Source organism: Sminthopsis crassicaudata, chromosome 1 (assembly GCF_048593235.1).
Source record: "Sminthopsis crassicaudata isolate SCR6 chromosome 1, ASM4859323v1, whole genome shotgun sequence".
In the NCBI taxonomy this organism is placed as follows: domain Eukaryota; kingdom Metazoa; phylum Chordata; class Mammalia; order Dasyuromorphia; family Dasyuridae; genus Sminthopsis; species Sminthopsis crassicaudata.
This window is the reverse complement of record NC_133617.1, coordinates 485,188,594-485,207,742: the sequence shown is the minus strand read 5'-3', so window position 1 is coordinate 485,207,742 and position 19,149 is coordinate 485,188,594. Positions and strand designations below refer to the sequence as shown.

The following is a 19,149-nucleotide window of genomic DNA, read 5'->3' as shown; positions in this document are numbered from 1 at the left end:
TTGATTTCTCAGTTCTCTAAGCCTAGAAGTTTTAGGTATTGTCCTTCATGGAGTGGGTAGAAAGGTGGGTCTGGAGTTAAGAAGACCCATTTTCCTGAGTTCAAATCCAGCCCTAGACACTTACTGGCTGAGTGACCTGGGCAAGTCACGTCACCCTGTTTGCCTCAGTTTCTTCATCTGTAAAATGAGCCAGAGAAGGAAATAGCAAACCATTCCAATGTCTGCCAAGAAAATCCCAAATGAGGTCACCAAGGTCAGACAAGACTGAAAAATGACTCAACAAGAGAAACAATTGATCTTCATTGGTGGATTTCTCTATCCTATCCAGGGAATTCTCTATCTGAATGAAATAATGGATCCTAACAGAGGAGAAAAGGAAGAAAGTCCTTATTGGTTAGGGTAAGGAGTGAAGAAACACCCCAAGCTAGGTTTTAGCATCAGTTCATATAAATCTTTCCAGGACTTTCTAAAATCATCTTGTTTATCATTTCTTATAGAACAATAATTACTTTCATATGCCATAGCTTATTTTTCCTCTTCTTAAAATTTATTTTAACACACATGGCTTTATGAATCATGTTGGAAAAGAAAAATCAGAGCAAAAGGGAAAAACCATGGGAAAGATTAAAAAAAAAAAGAAGTAAACATAGCATGTGTTGATTTACATCCAGTCTCCTTAGTTCTCTCTCTGGATGCAGATGGCATTTTCTGTCCAATGTCTATTGGGATTGCTTTGGATCTCTGAACCACTGAGAAGAACCAAGTCTTTCATAATTGATCATCACACATTCTTGCTGCTACTGTGCATCATGTATTCCTTGTTCTGCTTGTTTCACTCAGCATCAGTTCATGTAAATCTTTCCAGGTCTTTCAAAAATCAACTTGCTCATCATTTTTTATAGAACAATAATATTCCATTACCTTCATGTACCACAACTTGTTCAGCCATTCCCCAAATGAGCTTCCACTCATTTTCCAGTTCTTTGCTTTTATAAAAAGAGTTGCTATAAACATTGTTGCACATGTGGGTCCTTTTCCCTCCTTTAAAAGTTCCTTGGGATATAGACCCAGTAATGGCACTGCTGGGTCAAAGGATATGCACAGTTTGATAGCCTTTTGAGCATAGTTCCAAATATCTCTCCAGAATGGTTGGATCATTTCACAATTCCACCAACAATGCATCAGTGTCTTAGTTTTCTCACATTCCCTCCGATATTTATCATTAACTTTTCCTGTCATCTTAGCCATTATGAAAGTTGTGAGGGGGTATTTTAGTTGTTTTAATTTGCATTTCTCTAGTCAATAGTAATTTAGAGCATTTTTTCATATAAATATAGATGTATATACTATAATTTATTCAACCATATTCCAACTGACAGATATCCACTCATTTTTCAATTTATTGCTACCACAAAAAGAGCCATTACAAACATTTTTGCACATATGGATCTTTTTTTCTCCTTTATGATTTCCTTGGGATACAGACTCAGTAGTAGAACTACTGGATCAAAGGAGAAGCGCTATTTAATAGCCCTTTGGGCATAATTCCAAATTGCTCTCCAGAATGGCTGGATCATTTCACAATCCCAACAACTATGCATCAGTGTCCTAGTTTTCCCACATCCTCTCCAACATTTGTCATTATCTTTTCCTGTCATCTTAGCCAATCTGACAGGTGTGTAGTGGTACTTCAGAGTTATTTTAATTTGCATTTTCTCTAATCAATAGTGCTCTAACATTTTTTCATGACTATAGATGGCTTTAATTTCACCATCTGAAAATTGTCTATTCATATCTTTTGACCAAGTTAGGTTTTAAGGATTACAGGAATTCAATATGGGAAATCCAGGAATAGGCAGGCACAATGTGAAACAAAGCATGAAGTAAAGAAAGGATAGGGTGAGCTTAAGGAACAAAGACTTGTCCAAATTGGCTGGAGCAGATTATGTGGAAGGGAGTAATATAAGTCTGGAAAGGTACAAAAGGGCTGGATGGGGATGGGCATTCAATGTCAGGCAAAGAAATACATATTTTACTTGAAAGGCAGCAGGGATCCTCTAAAGGATAGCTGTGAAAAAGTGATATGCCCAGGGTAGCTAAGTGGTGCAATGAATGGATAGAGTGCTGGTCCTGGAATCAGGGAAAACTAGAGTCTACTCATGTCCAGCTTCAAGTTCCCCTCTTGGCTTTTGGGGACTTACATCTTAGAATCAAATAGAACAAGATTCTCTAATATATATTCCTGGATAACCAAATTCAATATTTAGACCAATCACATAAAGGGATCCAAGACCTGTAACCTCTTATGAACAAATTCCTTTCTTTTTACTTGTGATTCTTACAGAGCCCTGGGATTCAGGCCAGAATATTATCAATTTTTTTTTTTTTTAGCTGAAGAGATTGAAAATTAGAGCAATAAGTGACTCATCCAAAAGCCCCCAGTGGAATCAAGATTTGAATTCAGGTTAAACCAGTTCAAAGTCAGTGCTTTCTCTCTGAACCACCCTGGCTCTCAAGGAAGGCATATTGCTGCCTATCATGTACAGGGATACCCATTGTTCTTCCTAACAATAGCTCTCCCACTAACTTGTCTCAGGACATGACATTCCTTTTTTTAATTTTAATTTTTGATTCTAATTTCTTTCCCTCTCTTCAACTCTCTCGCTCAATCATTGAGAAAGCAAGAAATATGATATTCAGCATATATATACCATCAAGAACATGACATTTCGAATGCAGTTGCATGCATTATATGTCCTTACCCTCATGATGGGAGAGGAGGGGACTAGTCTAGTTAGGCTAAAATTTTATGTTATATTTTTTACCATGTTAAACATTTATTGGATTACTTGCCATTGGGGGGGGAGGGCGAAATTGGAACACAAGGTTTTACAAGGGTTAATGTTGAAAAACTATCCATGTACATCTTTTGAAAATTAAAAAGCTTTAATTAAAAATAAATAAAATCTTATGTTATAGGAGATAGATAATATAGTTAGTTTATCTGGCTAACTCTTAAGAGAGAACAGGGCCCTGAAGAGATGGGGGCAGAGAAGGGGTGAAGTATTGCCAGGGAAGATGAGGATAGAAGTCTGAAAGATGAGGTACTCTTACAGGAGGAATGAGAAAAGGAAAAAAGGGCATTGATGCTTCTGGGATCCTATTCTATGCCCAGCAGACATGCTGATCTACAATGAGGTGACTCTCCCAAAAGGGCTTGCATTTTAATATAGGCTTCCTAAGAACTGAAAACCCAGATGGAAAGGTAGAATTTTAGGTCCTGGAAAACTAAAGGGCTGTTGAGATAATTGATATGGGATAGTCTTCCCAGTATCTGTCAAGTCAGAACACGTAGGCAGCCAGCTATTTTGCAGATGCAGAAGGCAGAGGTGAGCGGTTGTCTGTTTAGGCCCTTCCCTAAGGAGCCCTTTCACTGGGCTCAGGCCTCTGCCTGGGCCCTGGGTCTTACCTTGCCCACGAAGTCAGAGAGGTTGAATATGGCCATTACGAGGATCGGGAGCCACTCGCCCAGAGTGCAGTTGCGGATCTCCGATTCCAGCCCAGGAAAGAGGCACAGTGTGATGAAGTAGGACATGGCGATGGAAAGCATGTAGGCCCAGATCACCCGGGACACCACATAACGTTGCAGCATCATGGCTGGAAGGAGGAAACACCAGAGCTCTTGTCATCAGGATGGGCCCTCCCCCTTCTTTTGCCATCATAGAATCAGAATATTTGAATCCAAAGGCACCAGAAACCTCGGAGTACAAACTCCTCCTTTCACAAAGGAGACAAATTCATACAAGATCACTCAGTGGTTAAGTCAGAACTTGAACCCAGTTCTGGGTGGAACCAGTTCTTCAAAGTCAAGTAGTATTTCCACCAACTCACCACCTCTCCAGAAGTGGTTCAAATTTCTCCCCCAGTTTCTATGGAAACCACTCGGTTCCTGGCTTTTCCAAAGAAAAAGGACCTTAGGCCTAAGTTTCTGAGAAATTATCTGGTCCAAACCTCTTATTTTACAAATAGGGAATTGAGGTCCTGAAAAATAAAGCCACTAATCAGTACTAATCAGTGGCAAAACCAAGTCTGGTTCAGACTTCTTTTTTTTGGAGTAATACAGCCCGAAATGGGAATAGCACCTGAGTTGCCAAAGGCTAAGCCAGTTTAAGAACTGGATGGTGTAGCGTTGTCCAGCCATCATTCAAGGGACACTGACATAACCTCAGGATGATTTCAGCTCTTATACAGACATAGGGTTCCTTCCATCCCCTATGAATCCCCCACACTCTGAATATGTGTGAGAGGTGAGAAGCTATAGATGTTGCTAACCCTTGGATAAAAATGACTATCCTTGCTAATCTGGTGGGCAAAAGGAGGTACAAAAGCAGGATATTTTTTTGGGATGGCCCCATGAGAAGCAGTGAAAGGGACTCCGAAATCCCTCACCATGACCTGCCTTTCAAAAGTAATAGTAATAGGAAGAATGGCAAGACATTCTGTCTTTTTTTCTCCCCACTCTTCTCCTGTCCTCTAGCCTCTAGCCTAATTGGGATGGATACCCTTCTCCTTACCTCGGAAATCGGGCCAGCTCCTCTTGAATTTGGGCTGAGGGACATCAAATCTCATGTAGGTTCCACTATCAGCCAGTTCAGTCTCATGGCCCACACTGCCTTGAGGGGAACCTCCTGGGCCATGATGCCGATCTTCCTGAAAAGGTGGAGGTGGTGGGGAAGAAAGGGGGAAAAGGGTCAGGGTCAGCAGGATCTTTCTTGGGAGAAGGGATCACCAGTGTGCACTCAAAGAGAGACTTGCATCCTAGAGCATCAGAACTGGAAAGGATATTAGACATCATCTAACCAAACCCCTTCATTTTTTTCATTTATTCATATTTTATACTGAACAATGGGGGTATTTGCATATTTGTGGTAGAACAGAAAAAGAGAGAACATTGTAAGTGAAATTTTGGATCCCTATTAGATATATCTCGCTTTTCTTTTTAAGCACATAATAATTTAACCTGTAATTTTCAGAGGATGCTGCTTATCTAACCTTCTGTATTTTTCTTATTAAAAAAAGATTTCTCTATGATTTTTTGTTTTCCTTTTTTGGGAGGGATTATTCTATTTTAATTCTACCTTACTTTTCTACTTTTTTGCATTGGATAAAAAGGAAAAACAAATTAAAACAATGCCTTTATAACAAATAGACTCAGTCAAGCAAAGCAAATTCCCAAATTGGTCACATCTAAAAGCATATATTTCATTCTGCATCTCGAGTCTATTGCCTCTGTCAAGAGTGCTGAGGCCCCAAGAAGGCTACCAATTTTGTGAAAGTCCTCATTATAATTGGGGAAGTAAGAACCTTCTCAGGCTAGGTTGAGAAAGTCCCCACTGGCTTAGGCCTCTGGAGAGAGTTACCTGAGCTCTGACTCACATTGAATATAAATAGAAATTATTTCTGCTTTGCCCAGAAAACCTGAAGGTTTTCCTCTCCCAAATTTATTGATTTATTTAATTAGATTTTTTTTTTTTTGACTAGGTGAAAGAGGAGATTCTTTGCCTCAATTACTACCCAGCTTTAATCACTGAATGGGTCCATTCTCAGTCAACTGAGAACTGTTGAAGACCTTAGCTTAAAAAGGCCCAGGTCTCTCATTGCATCTAGGGCCATCTCCAGTTGTCCTGATCTATATCTGGCCACTGGACCCAGATAGCTGTGAAGGGGAAAGGGAGGCAGGTGCCCTTACACAGCCTTAAATTAAATCCAATTTACTTGCATGTCACGGCATCACCTCTCCATGCCATGGTCCTCTTAAAAGGATAAACAACAAGAACAACAACTTCTCTGCTTGAAAATCATCAGAGCTTTTTGATTTAGGACTTAATTGTTCCCCATTCCTGGAACAGTCTCCTTCCTCGTATCTGCCTACTGGTGTACTTGGCTTCTTAAGTCCCAACTGAAATCCTGCCTTCTGCATTAAGCCTTCAACAACCCCTCTCAATTCCAGTGCTTTCTCTCTATTAATTATTTCCTATTTATTCTCTATATATCTTGAGATATATATATATGTATACCCACATATATTTGTTTGCATGCTATCTCTACCACTAGAATATAAACTCCTTGAGGACAGTCTTTTGCCTCTTTTTGTATCCCCAGTGCGGGGCACATAGTGAGCCCTTAATATTTACTTAATGGGAAAAAGTTAACTTAGTAAAGTTCACATTAGAACCAATTTCTTTTGTTTTTTCAAAATAAAAAAAATTAATATATTTTATTTCCCCCATTACATGTTTCTTTTTAAATGTTAAATCAATCTTCTTTTAAATCAACATCTTTCTTAATGATTCTACCTTTCTCCCATAAAACCCTCCCTTGTAAAAAATAAGTCTAGCAAAACAAACCCACATATCGACCATATATGAAAATGAAAATCCTATCTCCTGAGAGTCTGGAGATGTATCAATTTAAGGAAGTCAGTCTTTCTAATGTTAATTTTTTTCTATCAGATTGACTATTCCTTTCTGTGAAGCCTATATTCCAGCCAAATTGGACATGTCTCCTAGATACACCCTTCACCTTCTTGTCTCCATGCCTTTGAGAAAAGATGTTTCCTTTGTCTCCTATTATCCTGTTGAATTCCTACCCATCCTTTTAAAATTAGTTCCTCTCTAAAGCTTTCTTAGGTGTGTCCACTAGTCTATAACCTTTCCCTCATATTTCATCTAATGATAATTTTGTACTTTTCTTTTTTTGAGGTCTTTTTTTGTAACCCCAATTCTTAGCATAGTTCTTGGAACATTCAATAAGTATTTAATAAATGTTTGTTTAACTAACATTAGAGGATCATAGATTTAGAGATAGAATTCATCTTAGAGATTACCTAGTCCAATCTTTTCAAATGAGATGATGTAAAATGTTTTGTAAACCTTTAAGAGCCATTAGTTATTTTTCTCATAAATGAGAAACTGAAGCTCGGAGCAGTGAAATGAATTGATTAGAGTCATCTGGGTAGTAAGGACCAAAGCCAGGATTCAGAATTCAGTGCTCTTTCCACCTTACTATATTTCCTGCATCATAAAATATTAGAATTATCTGTGTTTTTGTCTTATTCCCTTACTAGAATTTCAACTCTGTGAGGGCAGGCAACTTGCTTGAATGGAACTTTGTATCTCCTGGAGGCACAGCAGGAATTTCCTCTACCTACAATGTCTCCTGTCACCCTGCTGTATTCCTCACAGCAGAGCAGTCATTCTGGACCTGGGCAGAGGACCTGGCTTCAAGTCCTGGCTCTTTCACCTGTATGATGTTGAGCAAATTTGCCTGAGCCTCAGTTTGTTAACCTGTAAAATGGGGGAAGAAGTTAGACAAGATGGTTTCTGAGGGAGATCTCTAGCATGGTGCTCTGAACATAATGCTGAATTTCCAGGAATTCAGGATAATGCTATTATTCTCTTGCCCACATGGCTATGTAGAAAGGATAGGAACTGAAAAATGTTTCCTTGCTCTTGTTCGGAGAACAGAAAGGGTCTCAGAAGGCAGGGATTCTTAAACTTTTTCCATTTGTGATCTTTTTGTTCAAGAAATTTTTAGTGAATTTGGGATAAAAATAATTTTATAAAATGAAAAATATATAAAACATAAAATATACAAAAATTTAAAAATATATAAAAATCAAAATTTATAATAAATCATAATTTTACAACCCCCAAATTCAGTTATGAGACCCCCTATGAGGTCACCACCCACATTTTAAGAATTTGGGCCATAAGGAATATCATGGTAAAGTAAAAAGGATGTATCTTGGTTCATGGATGAAGAGATGAACTTGGAGGCAGGAAGCTCTGGGTTCTAGTTTTGATCAGACACTTACTATCTGTATGACCCTTAACCTCTCTAGACCTCAGTGAACTCATTTGGAAAATGAGGAAGTGGGACTAACAAGCCCTTTAGAGCAGAAGGCAGGTGCGTTACTTCTGGCCACCACCAGATGGCATTCCATGCTTAGCAGGAACAGCTGGGCATCCTCCTTTGATCAGGCTAATTGGGATACAGCTGTGGTGGGAGCAGACCAAAGTCCCTGACTCTAAATGAGCATTCTGCTTAGCCCAGCAAATGTTCCCTGGATGCCCATCGGTGGGGATGCCCTCATACATCCTTCTCAAGTTAGAGATCTCCCACCCGTTCACAAGCTCCACTGGCTGAGAAATAATCTTCTCGGGCCAGATGGGCAGGAAGCTGGGGTAGATTGGCCCGCTTTGTCATCTCCCATTCACAAAACCCTGGGGCTGGGGCCCCTGGAGGCAAACAGCCTCCGCTTTCCCGTGGCCTCAAGTCTGGAGGGAGAGATATTGCCAAGGATTTCCCAGCTTACCAGACTTAATTAGCATGCTTAAGTTTCGGGATGCTGACGGGGATAAGACAAAAACACAGATCACTTTAATATTATATGATGCAGGAAACATTCTCACGTATATTACATTATGTTTTATCAAAAGACAAAAACAAAGATCCCTTTGATATTATATGATGTAGATATAGAAGAAAGAGCACTGGATTTTAAGTCTTGGCTTTGCTCCTCTCTATCTGGGTGACTTTAACCAAGTCACTTCACTTAAGATGTGGTTTATGCTTTTAAAACTCTTCTTAACCTGATCCTTCCTACATGGCCTGACAATGTTCCTATCCTAGTTAGTGCTATCGCCTCCAGGATCAAATATAAAATGCTGTTTTAACATTTAAAGCTCTTCCCAACCTCAGCCCCTCCTGGCTTTCCAATCTTATACCTTACTTCCCTCTTTTATACTCTAGCTTCTAGTGACACTGGTTTCCTAGCTGCTCCTCAAATATGTCAGACATCTCCCAACTCTGCACATTTTCCCTGGCTTTCCCTAGACAAGGAATGCTTTCCCACTAAATCTGTCTTCTCCAACTTATCCTGTATATATCTTGTTGGTACATAGTTATTTGCATTCCGTTTCCCCCACTGAACTCCTAAAGGGCAGGGGCTGGCTTTTGTTTTTCCTTATATCCTCAGTGCCTGGCACAAAAAAGTACTTAATACTTTCTGACTTGTTGACTTGACTTTATAATTCCAGAGAAGTTAACATCTTTGTGACTTGGTCTCTTCATCTGCAAAATGAGGCATTGGACTAGATAACTTCAGAGTTTTTGGAGTTCTAAAACTATGCTTCTATGTCCTTGGGGCCTTCAGAGGTGGAAGACATCCTTCAAGGAATACTTTAGGACTCTTTAGGGCCTCATACATGATTTTCTACCTCCAATTTCTGTACTTTTGCAAAGGCCTGAAATCCATTACCTTCACTTCTCTATCTGGTAGAATCTTTTACTTCTTCTGTGATTCAGCATGTGGCTCTTCCTCATCTCAACTTCAGCCCCAGGTGCTAATGCCCTTCCTCTCCCAAATAGCCTACATTTATTTTGCATTTACTCTTTATATATTTATATTATCCAAGTGACATGTAAGTTGTAAGTACATGTAAGAATGTAAGTTCTTTGGAGACATAATGCATTATAAGGAGTCCCTTATTATCTTTTATTCCTAACATTTAGCACATTGCCTGGGATGTAATAGACCCTTGGTAAAAGCTTATTGGGGACAGCTAGATGCTGTAGTTGAGACTCATGATGACTCATTCTAATTTCTAATCCAGCCTTAGACATTTACTAACTGTGTGACTCTGGGTCAGGCACTTAACTCTGTGTACCTCAGTTTCCTTATCTGCAAAATGAGCAGAAGAAAGAAATAGCTCCAGTGTCTTTGCTAAGAAAACCCTAAATGGGTCATGAAGAGTCAGACAGAATTGAAATGACTGAACCACAAAAAAGCTTATTGATTAATGGATTGATTGATAATTTCCTCCCAGCATAACTGCACTAAGGTGCTGTGACCTTATTGAGTAGCACCTTCTGGGACATCACAGACTTTCTCCCTAGTGATTTAGCCCTAGGCAGATTTGTAATTAGTGTATGATTCTACAAGGCTGGAGTATATTACTAGAGTTGAAGAATCCAAAATATCGGATGAAGTGGACTTGAGGATAAAAGTCTTCCTTCTTTCCCTCTAGGACTTGCCTGTTACCAGTAGGTGGGATGTAATTTTTTGGCCTTTTAGCAAATGTGGGATAGTGACAGTAAGTGACCTATCCCCCCAGTAACTCATAGATTTTGGGCTCATTTTACAACTAAGAAAACTGAGGTCTCACCTCAAAGAAGCATGGAATCATAGATCAAGAGATGGAAAGGGCCTTTGAGACTACTTAGTCTAATCCTGGTTTAGGCAAATTTAACAAGTTGTGCTAGCAAACTGGAGAGGAGGGGAACAAGATTAAGTACTTTGTGTTAGAGGTATACAGATAAACTATGCTAAGCACTTTACAAATGTTATCTCATTTGATCCTTGAACAACTCCATGAGGTAGGGGCTATGATTATCCTCATTTTATAGGCAGACAGAGACTGGAGCAGGATCACACACAGCTAGTAAGTATGAATCTGAACTTAGGTTCAAGCCCAGAACTCTTATTTATTATATCACCTTGTCATTGGGGGCAGAGATAGCTCACTAGTTTGAACTGTTGGGCATGAGCTGGGCTATCTCTGTGAGCTCATTTTCCTCTGAATATATACCTTTGCTACTTCCCTAGGAAGAAATTAAGTATAATTTTCCCTTCCACATTGAGACTTACTCCATTGAGATTTCCATATATTGAGGGTCAACATAAAAAATTAAATGGGAATTTGGGGGGAGTTTTGTAGAAGCTACAGATGACATGAGGAAAGTTGGCTAACCATACAGATAAACTTTAGATATTCAGATATGCATAGCCCCAGTATTGTATAATATCAATTGATTTTACTTTTTGATAACATAATAATTCAGACTTCTGCTCTGGTAAGAAGGGAAGGTTGAAAACTTTCCAAATCATGGGGGTACCAAGCTTTATCCTGCAATGTGGGAAGGATAATTATACAGGTACGGGACCTGTGATTTCATTGATATAGAGAACTCCTTCTACCAATAGATGAAGTGGACTTGAGGTCAGAAGTCCTACTTCTCCTATAGGATTTGCTCTTTATCAATGGGGGAGGTATTATCGGTTTTTTTTTGTTTGTTTGTTTTGTTTTTTGCAATTTATAGTCTTAGTTGACTTGTTCAAAATCTCAAAGCTAACATGTGTTTAGAAGGGTTTGAACCTAGATGTTCCTAGGCCCAATGCTAGATTTTGAGATAATGTTTGTAAGGTGCTTGACTTGTAGTAAACTAGATGTTATCATTGTTATTATCACTATCTCTGTCCACTATGACACCATGTCTCTTAGGAAAAACAAACAAACAAAAAAAACCTTATTATTTATACTTTTAAAATTATAAAATAATGAAGGTACTTTTTATAACTTAAAAAAAAAAAATCTTTCTTGGAATGTCTTCCCTGCTTCTCTTAACTTATTTGCATCCTGAAAACTTCTTAGACTGTAAGTTCTCTGAGGGAAAGGGACTATTTCATTTGTAGCCCCAACACCTAGAATAGTGTTTTTCACATTAGACCTTCAATAAATATTCAACAAATTGACTCTTACCTAGTCTTCAAGGACCAGCTGCCACAATGTCTTGTTTCTCTAAATTACCTCTGCACTTATACTTCATTTCAAGACTTCATTGATTACGTTCTGATTATAATCAATCTCCAAAAATCGTAAGAAGCCCTGTATGTGTAGCACTTTCTGCTTTGCAAAGGATTAATTATTGTTCATGCACGTATATTTTTGTCTTTCCAATAACCATCAGTCCTTGGCGGACAGGGATCATGTCTTATGCTTCTTTGCACAGTGGATAGAGCCCTGGGTCTTGCTTGTGTGGGGAAGATTCATCCCTAAAATCACCACGTTAGGCGGACAGCAGCACTAAAACAGTGATGATGTCTTCTGATTATCGGAGTGTGGGAATGTGGAGGAGAAGGGCTTTTTTAATGGAAGGAATGTGCACACAAGGAATGTATAGATTTTTTTTTTGAAGGGAAATAACGTGTGTGCATGTGATTTGGGGAAGGTATTTGGACAGGGGGAGTAGCGTATAGGGAACAGTATGTGTCTGTTTCTCACGGTATAAGTTGATGGGAGCTGGGTGTTTAGGGGAGCCCCCCACGGGAGGGCTCTTGGGTTTGGGTGTGTCCGGTCTAAGATCCCACGGTGAGTCTGCCTCCCCCACCCCCTTTCTCCTAAAAACTTACAAATCGCACTTCCTCGGCAATGACGTCATGGTGCACGCGGTAGCCCGTGCCGGCACTCACGCTGCCCTTGAGCTCAGGTGCGCCCTCCTGGGATCGGGCAGTGTAGTAACGGACAAAGCGGGTGCGCTTCACCAGCACGTGCAGAAGCAGGCACATGAGCTCCATGCCGATCGAGATGAAGAAGAAAATGATCGTGTTCTCCTTCTCGTCTGACAGCAGCAGCTTGGTGAAGATGCGACTGAGCGAGATGATCACCCCGGCAGTGCCTGAGCAAGGGGGAGCTAGGGTCAGATGAGGGGCTGGGGGGCCTGAGCTGACCCTCCCCACGCTTAGAGAGCGACAGCTCCACTGCGCTCCCCACATACACCGCTCCTACCCCCTAGTCTCTCTCAGACACACACTACTGCCCTCCACAAATGGATGCACGGACCGGATCCCCCCACAAATACACACAGAACCTCCCCCACAAACTCACGCACTTCCCCTCCCAGACTGGTACACAAATATACAGCACGCTCACCCACCGCTTACACAAAACCTCCAACACAAGTACACTAGTCCCAGCATAAACATTTTACACCCACTGTGCACACACAGCTCTCACAGACATACACGAAGAAAATAGTCTTTAAGTCGATTGCTTAAATTTGAACTTAAAATCGAAGAATTTGGGGATACCTTGTACATAAGCAATATCTCCAATGAGGAAATTTGTCTGTCAGTCAATTAGCATTTATTAAGCACCTATTTTGTGCTGGACATTGTGGTAAGGGCTGAGGATACACACACACACACACACAGGCAAGCAAAAAGATAGTCCCTTCCTTCAAGGAGCTCACAACCAAATGGAGGAGTTATTAAGCAAATATTTGTGCAAACAATGAGAATTAAATAAATAATAAAATAAATACTAAACACTGAATAAAGTATAAGAATGAATAAATAATAATAAAATAAATCATAAATATTAATAATGATAAATATTAAATAATAAATCAAATTATTAAATGGATGGATGAATAGATAAGTAAATAAAAGAGGGAAGATTCTTAGAGGAGTTGGAGAAAGCTTCCTCTACAGGAATTTAAAGGAAGCCAGAGAAGAGAGTAAGCCGAGATGAGGAGGAAGAGCATTCTAGAGAGGAGAAAATGCCCAGAGCTAACAGCTGGAGCATCTTGTTTGTGGCACAGACAGGAGACCATTGTCACTGGATTGAAGATATGTGTAGGAGAGTAAAGTGTAAGAAGACCGGGGAAAGGAGGGAGGAGGTGCTGCACTTTGAAGGGCTTTGAATGACAGGATTTTGTATTTGATCTTAGAGGTGATAGTGTGCCACTGAAGTTAACTGAATGGGGAAGTGGCTGAACAAAGGATGGATTAGAATGGGGAGAGACTTGAGGCAGGCTGATCCAATAGCAGGCTCCTTCCTTGACTTCATTATACATATTTGTTACAAGAAATTTATTTTTCTTTTTTTTTCCTATTGGACTGGGGGTGGAGGGAAATAGAACATTTTTAATTTTTAAATAGAACTTAACCTAGGATATACTATAAGATATTTAATATGTATGGGAATGCCTGCCATCTAGGGGAGGGGGTGGAGGGAAGAAGGGGAAAAACTTGGAACAGAAGGGAGTACAAGGGATAATGTAAAAAAAAAAAAATTACCTATGCATATGTACTGTCAAAGAAAATGTAATAATTATAAAAATTAATAAAAAACAAAATTTTAAAAAAAGGAAAAAAAAAAAAAGAACTTAAAAACAGAGAGTAAAGGGAGCTACAAATGTGGAAGATTGCATGCCCTTTCAGATAATGATACCATATTGTTAGTTTTACTCATTGTTTTACTTTGTTACAAGAGCACAAATCATAAGTTGGAATAATTTGTAAATATTTGGAAAGTAAAAACAAAATGCATCCTTAACTTTTTTTAAAAAATAAAAACCAATAACTTAGCAGTCCTAATACAGATACCACATATCCACAAATATATGCATTATTCACACACATAGCCAATCATAAATATATAGACATACTACTCTACCCCAGCGCTTATACACACATTGCACACACTTATGGTCCCCAACACACTATTCCCCCCAACACACTATTCCCCCCAAAATGGATTGTCCCACCACAAATCCTTAAACTGTACCTCCCTACTCCCCAAACCTACACATGCACACAAATCCAAGCCCACCCAAACTTGCCACACTCTCAGAATGGAATGAGTTCTCACTCATTTCAAGAAAGACTAAGTTTTATAGAGAGAGAGAAGGCAAATAAAGAAAGGGGGACAGCCAATGGTGTCAAATAGAATTGGGACCCCTAAATCCTAATGATCCCCCAAATCTTGACTTAATTTTAAAATATAATATTTATGTTTTATTTGTATTTTCATTTATTTTGTTAAATATTTCTCAATTACATCTTAATCTGGTTCAGGATGCACTTGGGAATGTTGTGGGTTATAACAGTCTGCCCCTCAGGCTAAATGTTTTGACACCTCTGTTTAAGAATGTGGGTCTGGGTCCTAAATTTCAGGTTCTTCTGATTTATTCTCATTAGCTAACACCTTGGGCAGGCATGCTTTTGTTGATCTTCAGCAGGGAGGAGAGCAGTAGCAATTAGAAATCTCAGACCTTGCTTCAGGGTCTGGCCTTATAGAGTCCTAGACCAGCTTCCTCAAAGCCAGATTAGCCTCTCCCATTGGTTTCTGTGTCCTACTGTATCCTCCACTCTTTCCCCAGCATTTCCACACTGGTAACAAGTAAGAAAGACTTCAGGATGACCTTCAGAAAAGGAATTCACTTCAAATTACCTCAAATGTACTTCTTACTCCCCATTTCCTATCATACCTCCTGTTGGGGTAGACCAGAAAGTGACCATATGAGAAAAACCAAGCTAGGAAAGCCTGCTGGTGACATGGGATGGATACAGATACTCACTCTCCCCAGTCATCACCCCTTGGGTGTACCTCTTGGGCAACATCCCTGTGTAACCGTAGAAACTGGATTGCTGCACTTGAAGAGAGAGGGGAGGGTGAGAGAAGAAAAAAAGATATGTTATTACTTCCCCACCCACTATGATGAGGTGGGGAGAAGAGAGAGTGGGAATTTTCTGTACACTGGACCTGAAATCTTTGAAACTTTTTAATTAGTCCCCTAAGTTACTCATCTCCAAAAGGTTTCAATCATGCACCCCATCAGTAAAACATGTGTGAGATTCCCCCCTCTTATGTGTAGTTTGAGATTTATTAGTTATATGTAACTATATACATATATTATATATATTAATTATATGTATAGCTTCTAACCTAAACTTTTGCATATGTGACTCTCCATATACAGGTGGGTGTGTAACCCAAGGTTCAAGTTTAGGCATAGGAAGGAACTCTTCTCATTGGTAGAGGGAATGATTAGTCTCCCACACAGCCTTCCTTCGGGCCTAGATAGTAATTATTCTTTCCATCAATAATAATCATATCAATACAAATCTACATATTTAACATAGTCCCATGTAAATATGTAGGCTTGAATCTCAGTGTTACATACATACCTGTATTTGCCTATTATATGCATATTACAAAATTTACTCAAAAACAAAAATGGAAAATAATTAAATAAAAATGATATGATATACTCCCAAGAGGTTCCTGCTGCAGCTACAAGGTGGAGGGGAGGAAGGAGAGAAAGTGGGTATGTTGGGGTGGAAGTGGGAGTAGGGAATTTTCCCAGTGGCACCCATATAGTTAATGCTGTGAGTGCCCAAGAAGAGGTTAGGTTTGAACTACTCAGTGGAGTGAAGACTCAGAAGGCTGGAAATTGGGAGTTTGAACAGAGGAGGAGGTTGATAGCTTTGGGTGATAAATACAGATGTAGTTGTGTTGGAGACAAATCCCACTTTTATGGGGAGGGTGGATTTTGACTCCTCTTCCCAACCTTTGATTAGTTGATGACATATTCCTTGGAGTTAAGCCATTACCCACCAGGACTTTGGAGACTATTGTTGAGAACCACATGGAACACCTCTCCCCTTCACCTTCCATAGAATATAAGTTCCCCGAGGGCAGGTATGTTTTATGTTTTTGTTTTTTATCCCCAGCACCAAACACAGTCTGACACATAGTAAGTATTTAATAAGTGCTTGTTAAATTGAATTGAACTGGGTGTCAAAGTGAATAGAGTGCTGTGGCTGGATTCAGGAAGACTGAGTTCAAATCCAGTCTGAGATACTTGGACTATACAAATCACTTAATCTTTATTTACCTTAGTTTCCACATCTGTAAAACAGGGATAATAATAGTATCTATGTCCTCAGATTGTTGTGAGGATGAGTGAGATGATAATTATAAAATACTATACTGTCACATAGCAAATGCTACATGATATCTATTATGATTACTTCTAGAACTACTTTAGCTAGAAAGTAACCTTTTTAGCTCCATTTCTTTTGAATTCCCAGGGTCCTTCATGGCTTGGCTACAGTATCCTCCAGCCCTAATCAGAGGGGAGAGGAGGCTGAGAGATCAAGCCTTGAGTGAGAAGCCTGGTGCTGAATTTAAAAGTGATGAGCTTATTCTGGGAGGGACTACTTATCTATGGAGTTGAAACCAGGAAGAGAAACAGTAGCAATGGAAAAGTACAATTTTTAATTCTTTCCTTTAAAATTATCTTAAATCAGTCTTGCAATTACACACACACTATACACACACACACAATTACAAGACTGATGCAAGTGTGTGCATGTATATGTACACAGGGGTTATTTCAGATTTATCTTTATATATCCTTGTGCCCAGCACTGTATGTGACACATAGTAGATATTTAATAAATACTTGTTGATGGACGGATTATTTATCAGGCCTATTCCCTCACTGGCCCAACTCCCTTCAACAGTGAAGAAGAAGCCAGGAAGGACAGGCTCCCCATATTACCTGCCTTTCCATATCTGGCTCTGGGGATCTGAGCCCTCCCTGAACTCCCCATCCCCAGACTATCCCCAGACTACCCTAGGTAGAAGTGAGAGTAGCTGAGAACCCCCTGGATTCTCACTGCAGACAAGAAGGAGCAAGGCTCCCTGGATCTGCAGGCTGCCCAGCTTGCCCACCTCATAAAAAAGCCATAAAACAAAACATAAATATTGGTGGGAATAGTTAGTGCCAATTAGCTGGCAGAAGCCTAGGTTTTAGTGGGTGAAATATCTGGCCAGACTGTGGCAACCAGATGGAACATTTTCTGACCATTAGCAAGTTGCACCATCTTGGGCTGCTGACAGAGACAGTATGAAGGTCTTGGAAAGTTCCTTCCCTCAAGGCAGACATATAAAGAATCGCATTGGGCTAACTGATTCCTGCTTATGAACAGAATAGACATAATGCAGAATCTGTCTTTCTTTTCTTCTTTCTCCTCATCCCACAAATTCCTGACTCAATTTAAAATTAATAAGAAAAGAATCAATGTTTGTACCATCCAGGCCATTCTTTATTTATCATGATTTATCAGAATATAAGCTTTTGGAAGCTACAGGCTGAGGGTATGAACAGGTTCAGTATGGTGCCCGCATATATGGGAAAAGATGGAGGAATATTCAGCTATTGAGGACCACCAGATATCAAGCCATTTTCCCTTTTATAAAGTACTCAGGAAGTCATAGAAGTACAGATTTAGAAATAGAAAGATCCTTTGAGGCCATTGAGTCTACCCTCTTCATTTTACAGATAAGGAAACTTTACAGATGAGGAATCTGAGGCAAATTGGTTTGAGTGAATTGCCCAAGGATTAATAGGTAATAAAACATTAGAGGAGAGATTTGAATTCAGGTTTTTCCTAATTTTAGAACCATTCTTCCATTCTACCTCTTAGAAAGATAGCATCTAGAAGAGCCCCCCTCCCTTGGGGAACTGACCGTGGGTCAGCTAAATCCCACCCTTCCTCCAAAAGTGGGTGAGGCTGAAATGGTGATTTCCCCCCTCCCAATACCACTTAGTGAGTTCCTGTAGCCTAGAGATCTGGTTGAAGATCAGACAAGGAGGAGAACTTTGATTCTATCTTCCCTCCCCAACTCTCAACATCATGGAGATGATTCTACCTCAAATTGAATTGAGATTAATTGAAGGGTTAGAATTACTTCAGGACTCCCAGGCCCATTGAACTCCCTTAGAAGAAGGTCATCCTCAGAGCAGATCAGTCTTTCCTGGGCTAGTCCAGGGCCTAAGAATGTATTGGAGCCCCAACAGAAGATGTTTCCTCAGACCCCATGCCCTCCCAAAAGTTGTGCTTTCCTAGGTCCAACCTCCCCTAATCTACCCCAAGATTGCCTAACAATCTAGGGCATTGTCAATAATGAAAGGAGTCACTGAAATTCCTTTGTGCCCTTCCCCATTCCAGGGTGCCTTAACCTACCTGTACAACCAAAAGCCACCGTACCCACAGCAGCCAAGTTGATGGCATATGCTTGTCTCTGGGAGAAGAGCTGCAGCCACACATCACAGATGCTGACAAACAGAAGGGGGCCCACTGCAAAGAAGTAACCTGAAGATGAGAAGATATACAGGATAGTCAGGGGCAAGGCTTGGGGAGACCTAGAGTTCATCTCCTGTGTTAAAGGTTAGAAGAAGCTCCATATCTTCTCCCCAAGCACTTTGTCAGGAGGGCAACTTCTGCTTCAGCCTCAGCTTTCTGTTCTATCCATGTAAGGTTCAGATTTAGAATGGAAAGGAATCTTAGAGATCATAATAGATTTCTTTCGTTATCTTGTGTATTTTATTTTATGCATTTAAAACCATTATTTTTGAGAAGGGGATCATTGAACTCCTTCACTATACTGCCCAAGAGGGCTCATGATACATAAAAATATTAAGAGTAACTATCACAGAGAGATGGTTATTCAC

The 19,149-nt window shown here is 39.9% G+C and overlaps 1 protein-coding gene across 6 annotated transcripts in view; it reads right to left on the bottom strand.

Moving 5' to 3' along the window:
* SLC29A4 (solute carrier family 29 member 4) overlaps positions 1-19,149 on the bottom strand; it is a 75,991-nt gene that overhangs the window by 5,915 nt on the left and 50,927 nt on the right. For 5 of the 6 annotated variants that reach the window (XM_074281223.1, XM_074281224.1, XM_074281220.1 and 2 more), the window contains exons 5-9: positions 18,662-18,790; positions 15,205-15,279; positions 12,254-12,519; positions 4,575-4,710; positions 3,470-3,657 (exon numbers count right to left, since the gene is read on the bottom strand). In XM_074281223.1, the coding sequence (XP_074137324.1) occupies positions 3,470-3,657; positions 4,575-4,710; positions 12,254-12,519; positions 15,205-15,279; positions 18,662-18,790 (794 nt within the window). The remainder of the gene's footprint in view (positions 1-3,469; positions 3,658-4,574; positions 4,711-12,253; positions 12,520-15,204; positions 15,280-18,661; positions 18,791-19,149) is intronic. The other variant, XM_074281225.1, reaches the window with a different exon arrangement.